This window comes from Myxocyprinus asiaticus, chromosome 36 (genome assembly GCF_019703515.2).
Source record: "Myxocyprinus asiaticus isolate MX2 ecotype Aquarium Trade chromosome 36, UBuf_Myxa_2, whole genome shotgun sequence".
Taxonomy (NCBI): domain Eukaryota; kingdom Metazoa; phylum Chordata; class Actinopteri; order Cypriniformes; family Catostomidae; genus Myxocyprinus; species Myxocyprinus asiaticus.
The window spans coordinates 30289626-30306896 of record NC_059379.1 but is presented as its reverse complement, the minus strand read 5'-3'; the positions used below and the strand labels follow the sequence as shown (position 1 = coordinate 30306896).

General features: G+C 38.2%; 1 protein-coding gene across 2 annotated transcripts in view; it reads left to right on the top strand.

The window, feature by feature from the left end:
* LOC127427369 (protein TANC2-like) overlaps window positions 1–17271 on the top strand; it is a 117232-nt gene that overhangs the window by 88267 nt on the left and 11694 nt on the right. For both annotated transcript variants that reach the window (XM_051674939.1, XM_051674938.1), the window contains exons 8-17: window positions 6761–6992; window positions 7410–7579; window positions 8259–8866; window positions 9008–9116; window positions 9239–9361; window positions 10354–10590; window positions 12556–13017; window positions 13585–13678; window positions 14523–14656; window positions 14738–14861. In XM_051674939.1, coding sequence (XP_051530899.1) covers window positions 6761–6992; window positions 7410–7579; window positions 8259–8866; window positions 9008–9116; window positions 9239–9361; window positions 10354–10590; window positions 12556–13017; window positions 13585–13678; window positions 14523–14656; window positions 14738–14861 — 2293 coding nt within the window. The remainder of the gene's footprint in view (window positions 1–6760; window positions 6993–7409; window positions 7580–8258; window positions 8867–9007; window positions 9117–9238; window positions 9362–10353; window positions 10591–12555; window positions 13018–13584; window positions 13679–14522; window positions 14657–14737; window positions 14862–17271) is intronic.

The following is a 17271-nucleotide window of genomic DNA, read 5'->3' as shown; positions in this document are numbered from 1 at the left end:
CAAATTGGGGGAATGATTGCAAAGTACTTTCAGAGTGTAGTTGGTAAAAATAAAAAAATCTCTCATTTTGAGGTACAACAAATACACACTACTGCTATTTACACTGGCTTTCTGACTCACCCTGAGATGCTATGAACCCAACAGTGTGTTCTCAGGGAATGTGTGTGAGCAATTTATTTCTGGGCACTTTCAATGTTTCAAGGGATGTCATGTTTTATTAGGTACAACATTATAATCTTTGGAGGAATAGATAGTTATTCGTGAAAAGAAAAAGTAGGTGGAGGTGAAAATGTAGAAGTAGCACAGCTGAAGTTTTCAGTTCGTAGAACTGACAACAACAATTTCATTGCTAGTAAAAGTGTTCATAATCAGAGGTGATTTAATTTATATGCTGGTGTGCTGACAACTTAAGTTGTGTTTTTGTTTGTCCTTTCATTGTCATAAGGGCAGCTGATCTAAGATGTGTGTAGAATGTCAGAGCCTTATCCATATCCTTATTTCCACAGTAAAGGTCTGACCTTCAACGAACTGAAAAGAAAACATTAGCTGTGCTACTTCTAAATTTTCACCTCCATGATCACCTCTCAGTCTACAAACAAAGCATCAAACATTACGATGCATTACAGTTACTCACAATCGATTATGGACTAGCAGGTTAAGCAGAGATAACAGCAGTACTGTGTGACAACAGTAAAGGTTGGCAAATATATACGTTTCTATTTTAATACATACTGTTACCTCAGTGAAAAACCCATATTCACTCACAGCGTCACTCCAAATGGGTGTCAGAGAGACTGTTGTTTAGTACTTTTAGGTACATTATCTATAGAATAAATATTAGCAGGTGTGCATGTAAATTCTTGAAAGAGAATACTTCTTTAAAAACAAGACAAATCTTACCTTTCACGAATAACTATCTATTCCTCCAAAGATTATAATGTTGTACCTAATAAAACATGACATCCCTTGAAACATTGAAAGTGCCCAGAAATAAATTGCTCACACACATTCCCTGAGAACACACTGTTGGGTTCATAGCATCTCAGGGTGAGTCAGAAAGCCAGTGTAAATAGCAGTAGTGTGTATTTGTTGTACCTCAAAATGAGAGATTTTTTTATTTTTACCAACTACACTCTGAAAGTACTTTGCAATCATTCCCCCAATTTGAATTCACATTACAATTGTGATATAAAGAATGGCATGTAGACATACCTGATTAGTTTGTGGTTGGTGTCAGGAGAGCCCCTTGGACCATCTGTTATCCAGCATCTGGTATAGAGTTCTTCCCCTCTGTCGCCAGCTCATCAGCAGTAAAGGTGCTATACAATGCTCTTACTGACATATCATTGTCAGCCAACCTCCTAAACAATGTTGCTCAAGAGACTCCCAGTAGTTTGGCAACACATTTCAGAGGCAGCCCAAGTTCAATAAGGTGGGTAAGAGTGTTTTTTGACATTTTAAATCTTGGATCCCCACCCCTCTCCTCGTCCACTGTCACACACACCTAATTGCAGGTATTCTTGTGTCCAGAGCCTGTCTCTAAGATATGTACCATACGGTGGTGGAGAATGTAACCGGAACCGCTGAGGGACGCAACACTTTAGTGATTCCTAAGGAATTAAGAAAAAAAAGACATCCAGGATGACAAGCTATAGGGGTTGTAAAAGAAAAAAAAACAATCCTTCTACATGCATAAATGTATTCAATTTTTGTTACTGGATAAAGAAAAATATTGAAATCAAGTAGTCGTTGACTTTACATACACTCAGATCACTGAATAATCATGACATAATGGTGTAAAGCTAAAATTGTACCATTTTCCTTTCAATTACTAGTAATTGTAAATGTGGTACCTTTGGTTTTCTGGCTAAAATAATGTAAATTCAATCCATATAATGTGATTGCAAAACTATTTTTTCATAATTAAAACATTGGTTGTTTTAATGAAACCAATGAAATTGTTACATTTATTGAACCATGGCAAAGAAGAATTATTTTCAGTTTTCCCCACTCTTGTGGTACCTGTGATTACAACGACCTTCCTACAAACACTAGAGTTAAAATATGTTTCTCTTAATTGTAAAGAGAGCTGGCTTCTCTTCATAAAGTGTGGCTACAGGTCATTAGCATCAGCTTTGCAGCTCTGCAAATGCCACACTTATTAAAAACAAACCTCATAATATATTACGAGTTATAAAATGCCATGAGACATAGAAAGTCTGCTTTACTTACTCGTGGAGTGTGGTCTGCTGCAATATTGAAACGCTGAAAATGTCCCTCTCTGTGCACTAATGAAGGCACATTGCGCAAAAAAAACATCCATTATGCTTCTCGAGTCAGATCAGCATGGCATGTTATGATTGGTGGATTAAAAGCTCAATGTGATTGGCTAAAGAGGACTTCTCCCAAAAAAAACCCTATTTGTGAATCGCAACCTGGCAGGAATGTCTCAAAAATAGCCACACACAAATCCAAAGCGATCCACACACGTGATGATTTGCAAACGCAGATTCAACAATCCATGAATAAATGTTACAACATTCACAAATTTTTGATGCAAATTAATTCAAGAACTTTGTGAAAACATTTTGAATTTATTAAAGTAAGATGTATTTGTGAGGGCAATCAGGGAAATATCTGTGCTCTCACTTTTGTATTTATGAATTGTATTTTGAATTTATGAATCAGATTTTGAGAATGAAATGTGCTGCGCATTTATGAATTGTATTTTGTATATATATTATTTTTTAGATCATTCTGGCTCCATATTCTATGAGTACTGATGGTCTCACACCATCAGCACTCAGACGCTTCTCTGTGTGTATCACTCCGCTTGTGTTTGTGCTGTTCTAAACTAAAGTGTAAGACCAGTGCAGATATGTTAAGAGCTATCTGTCTCTTTACATTTAATATTGTGACATTACATATTTTAGCCAGCAGGTGGTGGCAAAAGACCATTTTTGTGTGTAATATGAGCCAGTTGGTTACGTGAAGTGAGTCAGCGTCAGTCGGTGTTTTCATTCATCAGCACTACGTGATCGCTCGTATTACTACTACACTACTAAAGGTAGGAAATAGCTTTAAACGGCTTTAAACTAACAACTTCAGCATTAAGGCTCATCAGAGCTGAGAGACACAGCAGACTGATTAATTACAAAAACTCAAGGCGCATACCTCTTACCAGAGTTTCCACATTGGAGAGGACATACTGTTCAAAATGGTGGAGGAGATTGCGGTTTCTATAGTGAAAGACTCTTGCACACCAGCTACCATGAAATAGGGAGGAATACCCCCACTTGGACAGCTATATTTCCACTGAGAAAGAAGGATGAATTTGACCAAAATGACATTATCTTCAGAAAGCTGACTAACACACTACAGCATCATCAACAGGTGATCACACATGCTCCATCTCTCTCTCTCTCGAACACACACACACACACACACACACACACACACACACACATTCTTGTTTCTCCAATAACTTGTTAGAAACAGCCCAAGCCATGATACTATTTCTAAAGTGAAATTTTTTTAATTACTAACGGAGGCTTGTACACATAATTTGTTTTGAACCAGCAATGGCAGATTCTGATCCGTAAGACCGTACTCAGTTTTACCAAATTTTTTTTACAATTACTTGTTCATTGAACTGTTGTATATAAGCAATATCACACTCGCAGTCGTGCTCTATGGCCCTAAATCAGCACTGCTGTGATTACCTGTGGCCGAATCACAGCAGTGCTGATGTAAGGCCATATATATATATATATATATATATATATATATATATATATATGTATATACTGTATATACTGTATATATATATATATATATATATATATATATATATATATATATATATATATGTATTAAGCATGAAATTCTGCAGCCTTCAGAAACCCCCATAGGCAGCCAGCCTGATTGGAACACATTAACAAAACTGGAAAACAGTAATTATCTGTTTCTCTCTGTGTAAAGTTGTGCTGAATTATGAGCTGCACCGGGCCCCCTGCTCTTGTCTGCTTCTCGCTTATTTCAGAAGTGTTGAATAATAAACACTAGGACAGATGAAGGTGAAATCTGAGCTGGGAAGGTGTCACTACATTGTGCTGTGGAATGCTCTGGAAAATTACATTGCTTCTGATGTGTTCAATTTAAAGTGAAATAAACGTGTTATGAAAATATGTACTTGAAAGACACTAGAATCCAATAATCCTTAAAGGTGCTATTTTGCTAACATGCTAGCATAGGTGCAAACATGGTTGTAAACAATCTGGGATTATCCTATTTTGCTATTACCCCTATAACATTCTTGCCATGCTTAAGAATAAAACAAACGCTGCCTCTTTATGATACTTTATCCTCTGGTGTCACTGTTAGTATTACTTGGGAATAGATTAAACAGGCATTGGCTCCCTTGCCTCGACAACGCCTCTGCTACCTGCAATATGTGATCCTCAAAACACTGTTTGTTACCTCTATCCCTTGTGTTGCTTTTAAAGTTTACTTCATTAGTCTGGACCACTTCAACGTGACTTAAGAATTTACATCCTTCAAATCAAGTAATAAAGCAGCTAATTAAAATAATTGCTGCTGTAATGCGGCCAATTAAGTCCACTTGTCTCCAAGACTGGCATCCCACAGAAAATCTACAGGTGCATCTCAATAAATTAGAATGTCATGGAAAAGTTCATTTATTTCAGTAATTCAACTCAAATTGTGAAACTCGTGTATTAAATAAATTCAATGCACATAGACTGAAGTAGTTTAAGTCTTTGGTTCTTTTAATTGTGATGATTTTGGCTCACATTTAACAAAAACCCACCAAGTCACTATCTCAAAAAATTAGAATATGGTGACATGCCAATCAGCTAATCAACTCAAAACACCTGCAAAGTTTTCCTGAGCCTTCAAAATGGTCTCTCAGTTTGGTTCACTAGGCTACACAATCATGGAGAAGACTGCTGATCTGACAGTTGTCCAGAAGACAATCATTGACACCCTTCACAAGGAGGGTAAGCCACAAACATTCATTGCCAAAGAAGCTGGCTGTTCACAGAGTGCTGTATCCAAGCATGTTAACAGAAAGTTGAGTGGAAGGAAAAAGTGTGGAAGAAAAAGATGCACAACCGAGAGAACTGCAGCCTTATGAGGATTGTCAAGCAAAACCGATTCAAGAATTTGGGTGAACTTCACAAGGAATGGACTGAGGCTGGGGTCAAGGCATCAAGAGCCACCACACACAGACGTGTCAAGGAATTTGGCTACAGTTGTCATATTCCTCTTGTTAAGCCACTCCTGAACCACAGACAATGTAAGAGGCGTCTTACCTGGGCTAAGGAGAAGAAGAACTGGACTGTTGCCCAGTGGTCCAAAGTCCTCTTTTCAGATGAGAGCAAGTTTTGTATTTCATTTGGAAACCAAGGTCCTAGAGTCTGGAGGAAGGGTGGAGAAGCTCATAGCCCAAGTTGCTTGAAGTCCAGTGTTAAGTTTCCACAGTCTGTGATGATTTGGGGTGCAATGTCATCTGCTGGTGTTGGTCCATTGTGTTTTTTGAAAACCAAAGTCACTGCACCCGTTTACCAAGACATTTTGGAGCACTTCATGCTTCCTTCTGCTGACCAGCTTTTTAAAGATGCTCATTTTCCAGCAGGATTTGGCACCTGCCCACACTGCCAAAAGCACCAAAAGTTGGTTAAATGACCATAGTGTTGGTGTGCTTGACTGGCCAGCAAACTCACCAGACCTGAACCCCATAGAGAATCTATGGGGTATTGTCAAGAGGAAAATGAGAAACAAGAGACCAAAAAATGCAGATGAGCTGAAGGCCACTGTCAAAGAAACCTGGGCTTCCATACCACCTCAGCAGTGCCACAAACTGATCACCTCCATGCCACGCCGAATTGAGGCAGTAATTAAAGCAAAAGGAGCCCCTACCAAGTATTGAGTACATATACAGTAAATGAACATACTTTCCAGAAGGCCAACAATTCACTAAAAATGTTTTTTTTATTGGTCTTATGATGTATTCTAATTTTTTGAGATAGTGAATTGGTGGGTTTTTGTTAAATGTGAGCCAAAATCATCACAATTAAAAGAACCAAAGACTTAAAATACTTCAGTCTGTGTGCACTGAATTTATTTAATACGAGTTTCACAATTTGAGTTGAATTACTGAAATAAATGAACTTTTCCACGACATTCTAATTTATTGAGATGCACCTGTATATGAAAGGCTTGTCAGGCCCCGTTCCAAATTGGGAGAGAAACAGTTTGCAGTTCAGCACTTTGCCACTCATACTGTACTTTTTGGGTGTCAATAAAGATGCTCTACTGCAGTCAGATATTCTTTTGCTGCTCTTAAAGGAAGAGTTAATCCAAAAATTTAAATGATGCGATAATTTACACCCTCTCATCTCTTCCCAAACTTATATGATTTCCCTTCTTCCGTGGAACACATGAAAGTTTTTTTTTTTTTTAATAATGTTGACTCTGCTCTTTCCCCATTCAATGAAAGTGAATGGTGACTGAGGTTGCCAAACGTGTCCTTTTGTGTTCCAAGTATTTGGAACAGCAGGAGTTGAGTAAATAATGACAGACTTTTCATTTTTGGGTGAACTATTATTTGGGTACTGTTGTCTTACATGGTATTTTAAATGTTAGTATTATTAGAAAAATTATTAGTACCAGTAATTGTATTGTCAATACAGTAAACTGGCTTTCTCTCACCAGCTTTCCTTTTTGCTGCCCTCTGTAGGTCGTGGCGTATCACTACTGTCAAGCAGATAACGCCTACACCTGCCTGGTGCCGGAGTTTGTGCACAATGTGGCAGCTCTGCTGTGTCGCTCGCCACAACTCGCCGCATACAGAGAACTGCTGTTGAAAGAGCCGCACATACAGAGCATGCTCAGTCTGCGCTCCTGTGTCCAAGATCCACCCACTGCCTTCAGACGAGGGGTGCTCGAACCACTGGATGCACTTTATAAAGGCATGACATCTCAAACATGCATAAATACACACACAGCCGCCCTTTAAAGTATTTAGACACTTATGCCACTTAATGTATGAATGTCATTATTTTACAAAATATCAATATAAAAAATATTGTCAATTTCTGGTTGTCAAATGTTAGTCGAACATGTCCATAGTGAATTTGATTAACTACACCTGCAGTTACTTTGCTAGGACACCTGTTTGAACTTGAGGGGAACTGACTTCATACATCTACTAAAAAGTAACTGCAAAAATGGCTCAGGAAATTTAGTTTGTCAGATGCATGACATGAAAGATTTACAGTAAAAGGATGTAGTATTTGGATGCAGTATATGCAGTATGCTCTGCAACACCATAGATGACACAAAAGATTTGCTATATGTGTAAAGTTTGTGTTATATGCTATTTTCAGAGAGGAAAATCACTCCAGATGAAGACCTCATCATCCTCATTGATGGTCTGAATGAGGCTGAGTTTCACAAACCAGATTATGGTGACACCATTGTCTCTTTCCTCTGTAAAACCATTAACAAGTTCCCAGTCTGGCTCAAACTGTTGGTGACTGTCAGAACCTCCCTGCAGGTACACATACAAACTTACAAAGGCTTTGTTCACACTGCACATAAATCTGATTTTTTTTTTTTTTTTTTATCTGATCTTTAGGACTCTCAGTCCTCACTGTCATTTTGTGTATTTTGAAATGGGATCAGTTTATTAAGACAGTGTTGTCAATATCTGGTATATCTATATCTGTTGCCATAGTAATGACTAACCAAGAGACCATCATCATGATATTCACATCCTGAATGATGGAAAAAATATAGTACATGTAGTAAAATCTAAATTTCTATTCAAGTCAAAAATATTATTTAAAGGGATTGTATATCCAAAAATGAAATTTCTACAAACATTCTTGGAGCTACAAAGGTCTGATCACCATTCACTTGCATTGTATGGACCTACAGAGCTGAGATATTCTTCTAAAAATCATTGTTTGTGTTCTGCTGAAGAAAGAAAGTCATACACATCTGGGATGGCATGATGGAGAGTAAATGATAAGAGAATTTTCCATTTTGGGTGAACTATCCCTTTAACATCTCCAAATCAGCCTGAATACATTAGGCTACACCTATAAAACTAATTTTAAGGGTTATATCAGGTAGAAGTAGCTCCTTAAGGTAACAATTGTAGGTTACCACTTTTTATTGTATGACCATGACTCTGTTTGAATACTAAGCTCTAATACACCTCTTCCTTGTAGGAAATCACCAAAACTCTCCCGTTCCACCGAATTTCTCTGGATGCTCTAGAGGAGAATGACGCCATTGACCAGGATCTGCAGAGTTACATCCTGCACCGCATCCACAGCAGTGTCGAGATTCAGAACAATATCTCCCTTAATGGCAAGATGGACAACACCACCTTCAGCAAGCTCAGTTCCCACCTCAAGGCTCTCAGTCAGGGCTCTCTTCTTTACCTGAAGCTCACCTTTGATCTGATCGAACGCGGCTACCTGGTCCTCAAAAGCTCCAACTACAAGGTAGTCCCGGTTAACCTAGCTGAAGTCTACCTTCTGCAATGTAACATGCGCTTCCCCACGCAGTCGTCCTTCGAAAGGGCCCTTCCGCTGCTCAACGTCACCCTGGCCTCTCTGCACCCTCTCACTGATGAGCAGATCTACCAAGCCATCAATGCCAGCTCTGTGAAGGGAACTCTGGAATGGGAAGACTTCCAGCAGAGGATGGATAACCTGTCAGTTTTCCTGGTGAAAAGACGGGATGGAACTCGCATGTTTGTGCACCCTTCCTTTAGAGAATGGCTGATCTGGAGAGAGGAAGGGGAGAAGACCAAGTTCCTCTGTGATCCCAGGTGAGCACTGCCACTGCAGAAATATTTATGGCTGGTAAATTTTCTCAATCCACCAACCATTGTCATCTGTCACTTTAAAATTGTAGCTTGAAGTATTACGTGTTTCTTACACTTTCTGCATGTCTTTTTCTTTTTTTAAAGGAATGGCCATACTCTTCTAGCTTTCTGGTTCTCCAGACAAGAGAGCAAACTAAACAGACAGCAGACAATTGAGTTGGGTCACCACATACTTAAAGCACATATATTCAAGGTAAGAACGTTATGCAAAGTATGTGATAATAGATCATCATTATGCCCATATTTTACAGGTAATGAATGCTTCAATGCGTTAAGGTTTTTGTCCCATTATCATTTCCTTCTATCATGCTTTAGGGCCTGAGTAAGAAGGTCAGGGTTTCCTCATCGATCTTGCAAGGGCTGTGGGTGTCGTACAGTACGGAGAGTTTATCTACTGCTCTTTCATCATTGAGAAACCTTTATACCCCTAACATAAAGGTACTTTTCCACTTCAAACCAACTGTAAATGTTACTGCAGGAGCACGCTTTGGTCTTACTAGAGATAGACCGATAATCGGTTTGCCTGACATTTTTGTATGATTATTGGATCTTTAAAGGAATGTTCCAGGTTCAATACAAGTTAAGCTCAATCAACAGCATTTGTAGCATAACATTTATTGCCACAATCAAGTTTGACTGGCCCCTCTTTTTCTTTAAAAAAAGCAAAAATCTGGATTCCAGTGAGGCACTTACAATGGAAGTGAATGAGGGCCAATTTGTTGTTAAAATACTCACTGTTTCAAAAGTTTAGTCACAAGACGTAAACAAAATGCGTGTAAACATGATTTTAGTGTGATAAAATCACTTACTAACTATTTCTGTGTAAAGTTATTGCCAATTGTACATCTTCGTTGCCATGACGATGTAATGTCAACAAAACCTAAAATCCAAAATTACAATTTATACAACTTTACAGCTAAAATAATACACGAGTTTTAACAGAAGAATTAATGTAAGTACTTTTATAAAATTATGAGCTTCACATTTCTGCTATTAAACCCTCCAAAAATTGGCCCCATCCACTTCCATTGTAAGTGCCTCTCTGTAACCTCCATTTTTGCTTTTTTTAAAGAAAAGGAGGAACAAGTCAAAAATAATTTTTGTGATAATCAGTATTGTGCCACAAATGCTGTAGATTGCGCTTAACTTGTTTTGAACCCAGAACATTCCTTTAATATCTGGTCTGTTGATAGATTCCATTATTATATTTCATAAATATTCATATTGAACAATATAAACAATATTTAGAAATAAAGATATTTATTAAATTTATCGGTTATCGGACACTTAAAAATAAAAATAATAATTATCGTACCTGTCATAAAAACAATATCGGTTAATCTCTATATTTGATTGAATTATACATCAGCATACAGTTGCACTTTTACCAACTTCTAGTTTTTTTTTTTTTTTTTTTTATGTTTATGTAGGTGTCTCGACTGCTCGTTTTGGGCGGTGCTAATGTGAACTACCGTACGGAGGTGTTGAACAATGCTCCAGTGCTGTGTGTGCATGCTCATCTAGGCTACATGGACATGGTGAATGTGCTGCTGGAATATGGTGCCAGTGTAGACTCAGCATCTGAGAGCGGCCTCACTCCTCTGGGCTACGCAGCCGCCGCTGGACACCTGGGGATAGTTACTGCCCTCTGCAAGAGGAAAGCAAAGGTACAAGAGTGTCTAACACATACAGCTGCCAAAAAATTAACTTTTTGCTTAGTAATGCACACATGACCTTATACATCGTATATCCAGCGTAGTTACTTGGATTCAGTACGAACAGTTTTTGGAAACCTACTTTGAAACTGTAGCTTGCCAAGCTACTAGCTACTCACCATTTTAAAGTAGCTAAAGGTGCTGTAAGATATTTCTTCACCACTAGCTGCACCAAATGGAATTGCAAAAATAATAAGGGAGAAACATGTGGTGCTGAGTGTTACTTGCATACATATGGAATTTATAAGTTCTATTCACTCTGTGCTATATTGAAAGCACTGCAACAACACATTATTTGATGTTTTACCTTGTGAATTTATTTCCATTTTTTGAAAATATGCACTCATTTCAAATCACATGATTGCAACACGCTCCAGAAAGTTGGGACAGGCGAGTGTTTACCAGTCTATAACATCACCATTTCTTCAAATAACACTTATTTTGCATTTGGGTGCTGAAGACACAAGTTTGTTAAATTAAGCAAGCAGAATTTCCCCCCATTCATCCATTATGCAGGTCTTCAGCTGCACAGTTGTACGGGGCCTTCGTTGCCATGTTGTGTGCTTCATAATGTATCACACATTCTTAATTGGAGACAGGTCGGGACTGCAGGCAGGCCAGTCTAGCACCCACACTCTCTACTTACGCAGCCATGCACTTTTAATCTAGACAGTGTGTGGTTTGGTGTTGTCCTGCTGGAAAATGCAGGGACGTCCCTGGAAAAGACGGCATCTGAATGGCAGCAAATGTTGCTCCAAAATGTGTACATATATATCTGCATTAATGGTGCCCTCACAGATGTGCAATTTGCCCACTGACACATCCCCATACCATGACAGACACTGGCTTTTGGATCTGATGCTGATAACAGCTTTGACGGTCCTTTTCCTCTTTGGCCCGGAGAACATGTTGGCTGTTTTTTTTCCAAAACCGATTTGAAATGTGGACTCATCGGACCACAAAACACGATTCCATTGTTCTACTTTCCATCTCAGATGAGACAGAGCCCAGAGAAGTTGATGCCGCTTCTGGACAGTGTTGATGTAGGGCTTCTGCTTTACAAAGTAAAGCCTTAACTTGCATCTGTGGATGCAGCAGCAAATGATGTTGACTGACAAAGGTTTACTGAAGTATTCCCGAGCTGTTGTTATGATATTCATTGCAAAGCATGACGTTTCTAAGACAGTGACACCTGAGAGATCGGATAGCACGTGCATTCATGAGCATTACGCATCAAGATTCTACTGGATTCCTTGCATCTTTTAACAATACTGTGCACTGTAGAGGATAAAATGCCCAAAATCGTTCCAATTTGTCTTTAGGGAATATTGTTCTCAAAGCGCTTGATTAGTTGTAGACGCATCTGTTGGCAAATTGGCAAGCCTTTACCCATTCTTGCTCTTAAAGGACTAGGCTTTTTTGGAAGCTCTTTTTAAATATATAACACGATTGCCTCGCCTGTTTCACATCACCTTGTTATTTCAACAGATTATTAGTAGTCCTAAATTGCCCCTGTCTCAACTTTTTTGAAACCTGTTGCAGGCATCAATTTCAGAAGAAAAATCTTCAAAAAGCAATGCTGTTGATTAGGGAGAAAATGAAGTACCTTGTCTTTATACTGTTTTAGTTTGAATACAAGTCATTTACATTTACAAATCACTATTTTTTGTTTTTATTAGCATTTTATATTTTGTCTTAACTTTTTGTAATTGGGGTTGTAGTAATGTGGTAACTTTTCCATAAAGTTATCAGTAACAATTTCAAAGAAATAATTGGCAATCTGTAGTGGATTACTTTTTTGAGTAATGTACCGAACACTGCTCCACAACACTATAAGTACTACAGTTTGATAACAGCATTTTATTTATTGCAAAGATAACATTAGGACTTCTTATTATTTATCTGTCTTCTCCACAGCTTGACCACTTGGACAAAAATGGTCAGTGTGCCCTAGTGCATGCTGCTCTTCGGGGGCACCTGGAGGTGGTGATGTTCCTCATTCAGAGTGACTGGGGCACTGGAGGGCATCAGACACAGCTCCAGACCCCCTCTCCTACACAATCACAGGACACGCCCTCTCCATCCCAAACACAGGCCACACGCTCACCCACACCACAGGCCACGCCTTCTTCTACAGAAGCAACACCCCAGCAGTCTCAGCCCTCCAGCCCCGAGCAGACAGAGCAGCAGGCCGATTTGACGCATACGCCGGAGGAGTCCGAGCAGAAGGCTGATCCTCAGATGGAGGAACAGGAAGAGACTGAACAACAGACACAAGCACAGACTCAGCAACAGACATCACCACAACCAGTGACCTTCAACAAGAACATTGCAATGCAGCAGGCTCTTACAGCAGCAGCCAGCATGGGTTATACAGAGGTAACTCTCTGTTTTACACCACCCCTTCATTAAACTCCGCCTGCTTTGGTTACTCTTACTTGCTCAGAGAAGCTGTATGGAACCTTCAATAGAAATGAATTCTAATCTGTGAACAGCACTGTTTTCTGTAAATTGTGCTCATATAAAGTGGTAAAAAATTGAATGGATGTGATTACTTGGGCTGGAATGAAGCATGGGATTGCAAACCATTTTATTTACCATTTTCCTTTAAAGAGAATGTAAAATTATGCTGTAAAGTGGTTAAAAACTGTGGAGACTGCGAATCAGAATTGAGGCAAACACTTACCACAGACAACTGAAAAGAGAAAACACTTATTTGTTAGTGATTATAAGTGATAACATTACAGAACTGTTCTTAACATTTCTACAGTGCATGCACTGTTACTGTGAACTCTTAAGTTGCCATCACCTCTACTATGACTTCAGTTAATATACAAGTTAATTTATGCTAATTTATATTTGTAAGTCTGGGCTTAGCGAAAGGTAAATTCCTTCCTTGCTCCTTGCTCATCCATTGTAGCTTCTAATTGTGTCTATGTCTTTCAGATTGTCTCTTATCTCTTGGACTTGCCTGAGATGGATGAAGAGGAGACACAATGTGCCCAGATTAACAGCTATGATACCCTGTGGGGAGAGACAGGTAGCGCTCCAAGACTCTGACTTTGTTTACATCTGATATCAACATCCATTTTGGGTTATCAGATCACAAGTGGTCAATCGAGACACATTACCAATTATACAATAAAGGGATAGTTCACCCAAAAATAAACATTGTCTCATCATTTACTCACCCTCATGCCATCCCAGATGTTTATGACTTTCTTTTTTGAGTAGAACACAAAGATTTTTAGACGAATGTTTCAGCTCTGAAAGTTTTCACAATGCAAGTGAATGGTGACCAGAACTCACAGCACATAAAGGCAGCATAAAAGTCATCCATAAGACTCCAGTGGTTAAATCAATGTCTTCTAAAGTGATATGATAGGTGTGGGTGAGAAACAGATCAATATTTAAGTCCTTTTTTACTGTAAATATAAACTTTCATGTTCAGCCACCTTCTTGTTGGGGCTATTCAAAGGTGGAGATTTAGAGTAAAAATTTACATAAATATTTATCTGTTTCTCACCCACATCTATTATATCACTTCTGAAGACATGGATAAAACCACTGGAGTCTTACAGATTACTTTTATGCTGCTTTCATGTCCTTTATGGAACTTCAAAGTTCTGGCCACCATTCACTTGCATTGTGTGGACCAACAGAGCTGAAATAATATTCTAAAATATAAATACTTTGTTTGTGTTCTGCAGAAGAAAGAAAGTCAGACACATCTGGGATGGCATGAGGGTCAGTAAAAGATGAATTTTCATTTTTGGGTGAACTATCCCTTGAAAATGTTGTCTAGGTAGGATGCTCTCTAGGTTTTGGAACAGAGCTTCCTTCCTTCAATGTGATTGACAGCTGTCTTCTTTTTTCCTCCTCAGCACTGTCAGCAGCAGCAGGACGGGGCAAGCTGGAGGTTTGTCGGCTTTTATTGGAGCGGGGCTCTTCAGTGTCTCAGCCCAACCGGAGAGGGGTGGTGCCACTCTACAGCTCTGTGCGTCATGGGCACTGGCAGGTAATGAATAAAAACTCTCCCTCCAACTTTCCTTTAAAAATAGACAGTGTGTACATGTCTTCACTGTACCCGTTCTTTTAGATTGTGGACCTCTTAGTGACCCATGGGGCAGACATCAACCTGGCTGATAAACAAGGGCGTACTCCACTCATGATGGCCGCCTCAGAGGGACACCAGGACACGGTGGAGTTCCTTCTGGCTCAGGGTAAAATAATCCTCATACGTCTACAAAAGTACATCATATACACCCTTATGCCAATGAAGAACAAATTTAGTATGTTCAGTCGATCTTGTCAGTTTAATGAGGCTTGCATTAAATATACAGTGGCCCCAAAAAGCATTTGGACACTTATTACATTACAGATCAATTAAATTCATTGCATTAGATAACAAAATATCAAACTAAGTAGAATTTATTTTAATGGAAGCAGATGTGGGTAGTAATGTGCTACATTTACTCCATTACATTTACTTGAGTAACTTTTTGGAAGAAATGTAGTTTTATGACTATGTTTTATGGTGGATACTTTTCACTCTTACTCAACACATTTCTGATTTAAAAAATTTACTTTTACTTTTTACAATGGATAGTGTTCTTGTCATTACATTACTGGTTTTAATTTAATAAGTGTTAATAAATGCGTAATTTATTGAGATTTTTGAATGGGACTCTTAAGACAGCGGAAGTTCACTCGAGTCACGTTCAACACTACAGCAGCAAGCGTGCAAAACAAACATTTCTTCACTCCACACAATGCCTTCATTTTACACCAAAACAAGGATATATTTCAAGATTAAAGTTGCAGCTCCATCTTAAGAAAACCCAGTGAGGTAAGTTGTAGAGATTGTGACAGTGTGGGCTTGTTTGTGTCATGGTGATACTCATTCATTTTCAGCGTGAATCTGTACTGTGGGCTCTTATGACTTCAGTTTCTAAGTTTACATTTTGATATCAGTGCCTACTGTATAAATCCTTGTAAACATCCACATTAAGTGCAAATGTTTTGCACTGCCGATCGCGATTGTGAGCATTTCTGCACGTGCAAAGTTGCCGCATGAACAGCGTTTGACAGATGTCTCATGGACAACAAGCATCCAAACACAGAGATCAATAAGTGTAATTTATTCTTAGTGTAAAAAATTAATTATCTAAACTCTTTCGACACTGACAATGCTGGAACTACATTGAACTAAATTCACGCAGGATGTAAAAAGCTGTGAACTAATGATAGAAGGCATGAATAAAGCATGATCTTGCTTTAGTGTATAATTCAACTTTATATATAATTTGGGACTGTGTGACACTGTTCACGTTTTTCACCATAATAATTACTAGAAAAAATTTTCCAAACCTCTCTTCTAATTGACAGATTCATCCAAATCTGAGAAGCATCCCTAAAGTGATAGTTCAGCCTGTAATTAATATTATATCATCATTTCCCTGCCCTCATGTTCTTCCAACCCTGTGAAACTTTCTGTATTGATGCCACCTTTCTTTCTGAAGATGTTAGACAATGTTAGGGACTGACAGTCTCAGTCACCGTTCCCTTCCAAAATAAGGAGGGAAAAAAAAACATGCAGTGAAAGTAAATGATGATTAAGGCTAGCATTCTGTCTAACATCTCCTTAAAGAAATAATTAAAATTGAAAATTCTCCCATCATTTACTCACCCTAATGCCATCCCAGATGTGTTTTTTTTTTCTTCTGCTGAACACAGATTTTTAGAAGAATATCTCAGCACTGTTAGTTTATACTAGAATGCAAGTGAATGGGTACCAAAACTTTGAGACTCAGAAAGCACATAAAGGCAGCATTAAAGGAATTCAAATGACACTGGTTCAATCTATGTCTTCAGAAGGTATTTGATAAGTGTGGGTGAGAAACAGATTAATATTTAAATCCTTTTTTACTAATAAATCTCCACTTTCACATTCTTCTTCTTGTGTTTTTGGTGATTCAATTATTTGTGCATATCACCACCTACTGGGCAGGGAAGAGAATTAATAGTAAAAAAAAGGACTTTATATATTATAAAGTTATAGATATTGATCTGTTTCTCACCCACACCTATCATATTTCTTCTGAAAATCACTGGAGTCATATGAATTCCTTTTATGCTGCCTCTATGTGCTTTTTGGAGCTTCAAAGTTTTGGCCACCATTCACTTGTATTGTATGGACCTACAGATCTGAGATATTCTTCTAAAAATCTTCATTTGTGTTCTGCAGAAGAAAGAAAGTCATACACATCTGGGATGGCATGAGGGTGAGTAAATGAGAGCATTTACATTTTTTGGTGAACTATCCCTTTAATTTGATGCATGGAAGAAAGAAGTCATATGGGTTTGGAACAACATGGTGGTGAATGATGACAATTTCCATTATGAACAATGATAAAAATATTATTATTATTATTATTATTAATAATAATAATAATAATCATTCTGTAATGCATGTTACAGATACACATTTGTGTATCATGTACTGGAATATAGGAGAGTAAACATCCATTACGTTATAGGTGAAATTAACTAGTTATTCACTACTTGAGTATACTTTTTACTGGATACTTTCTTACTCTTACTCATTTTTAACATTATTACTTTTACTTCTAC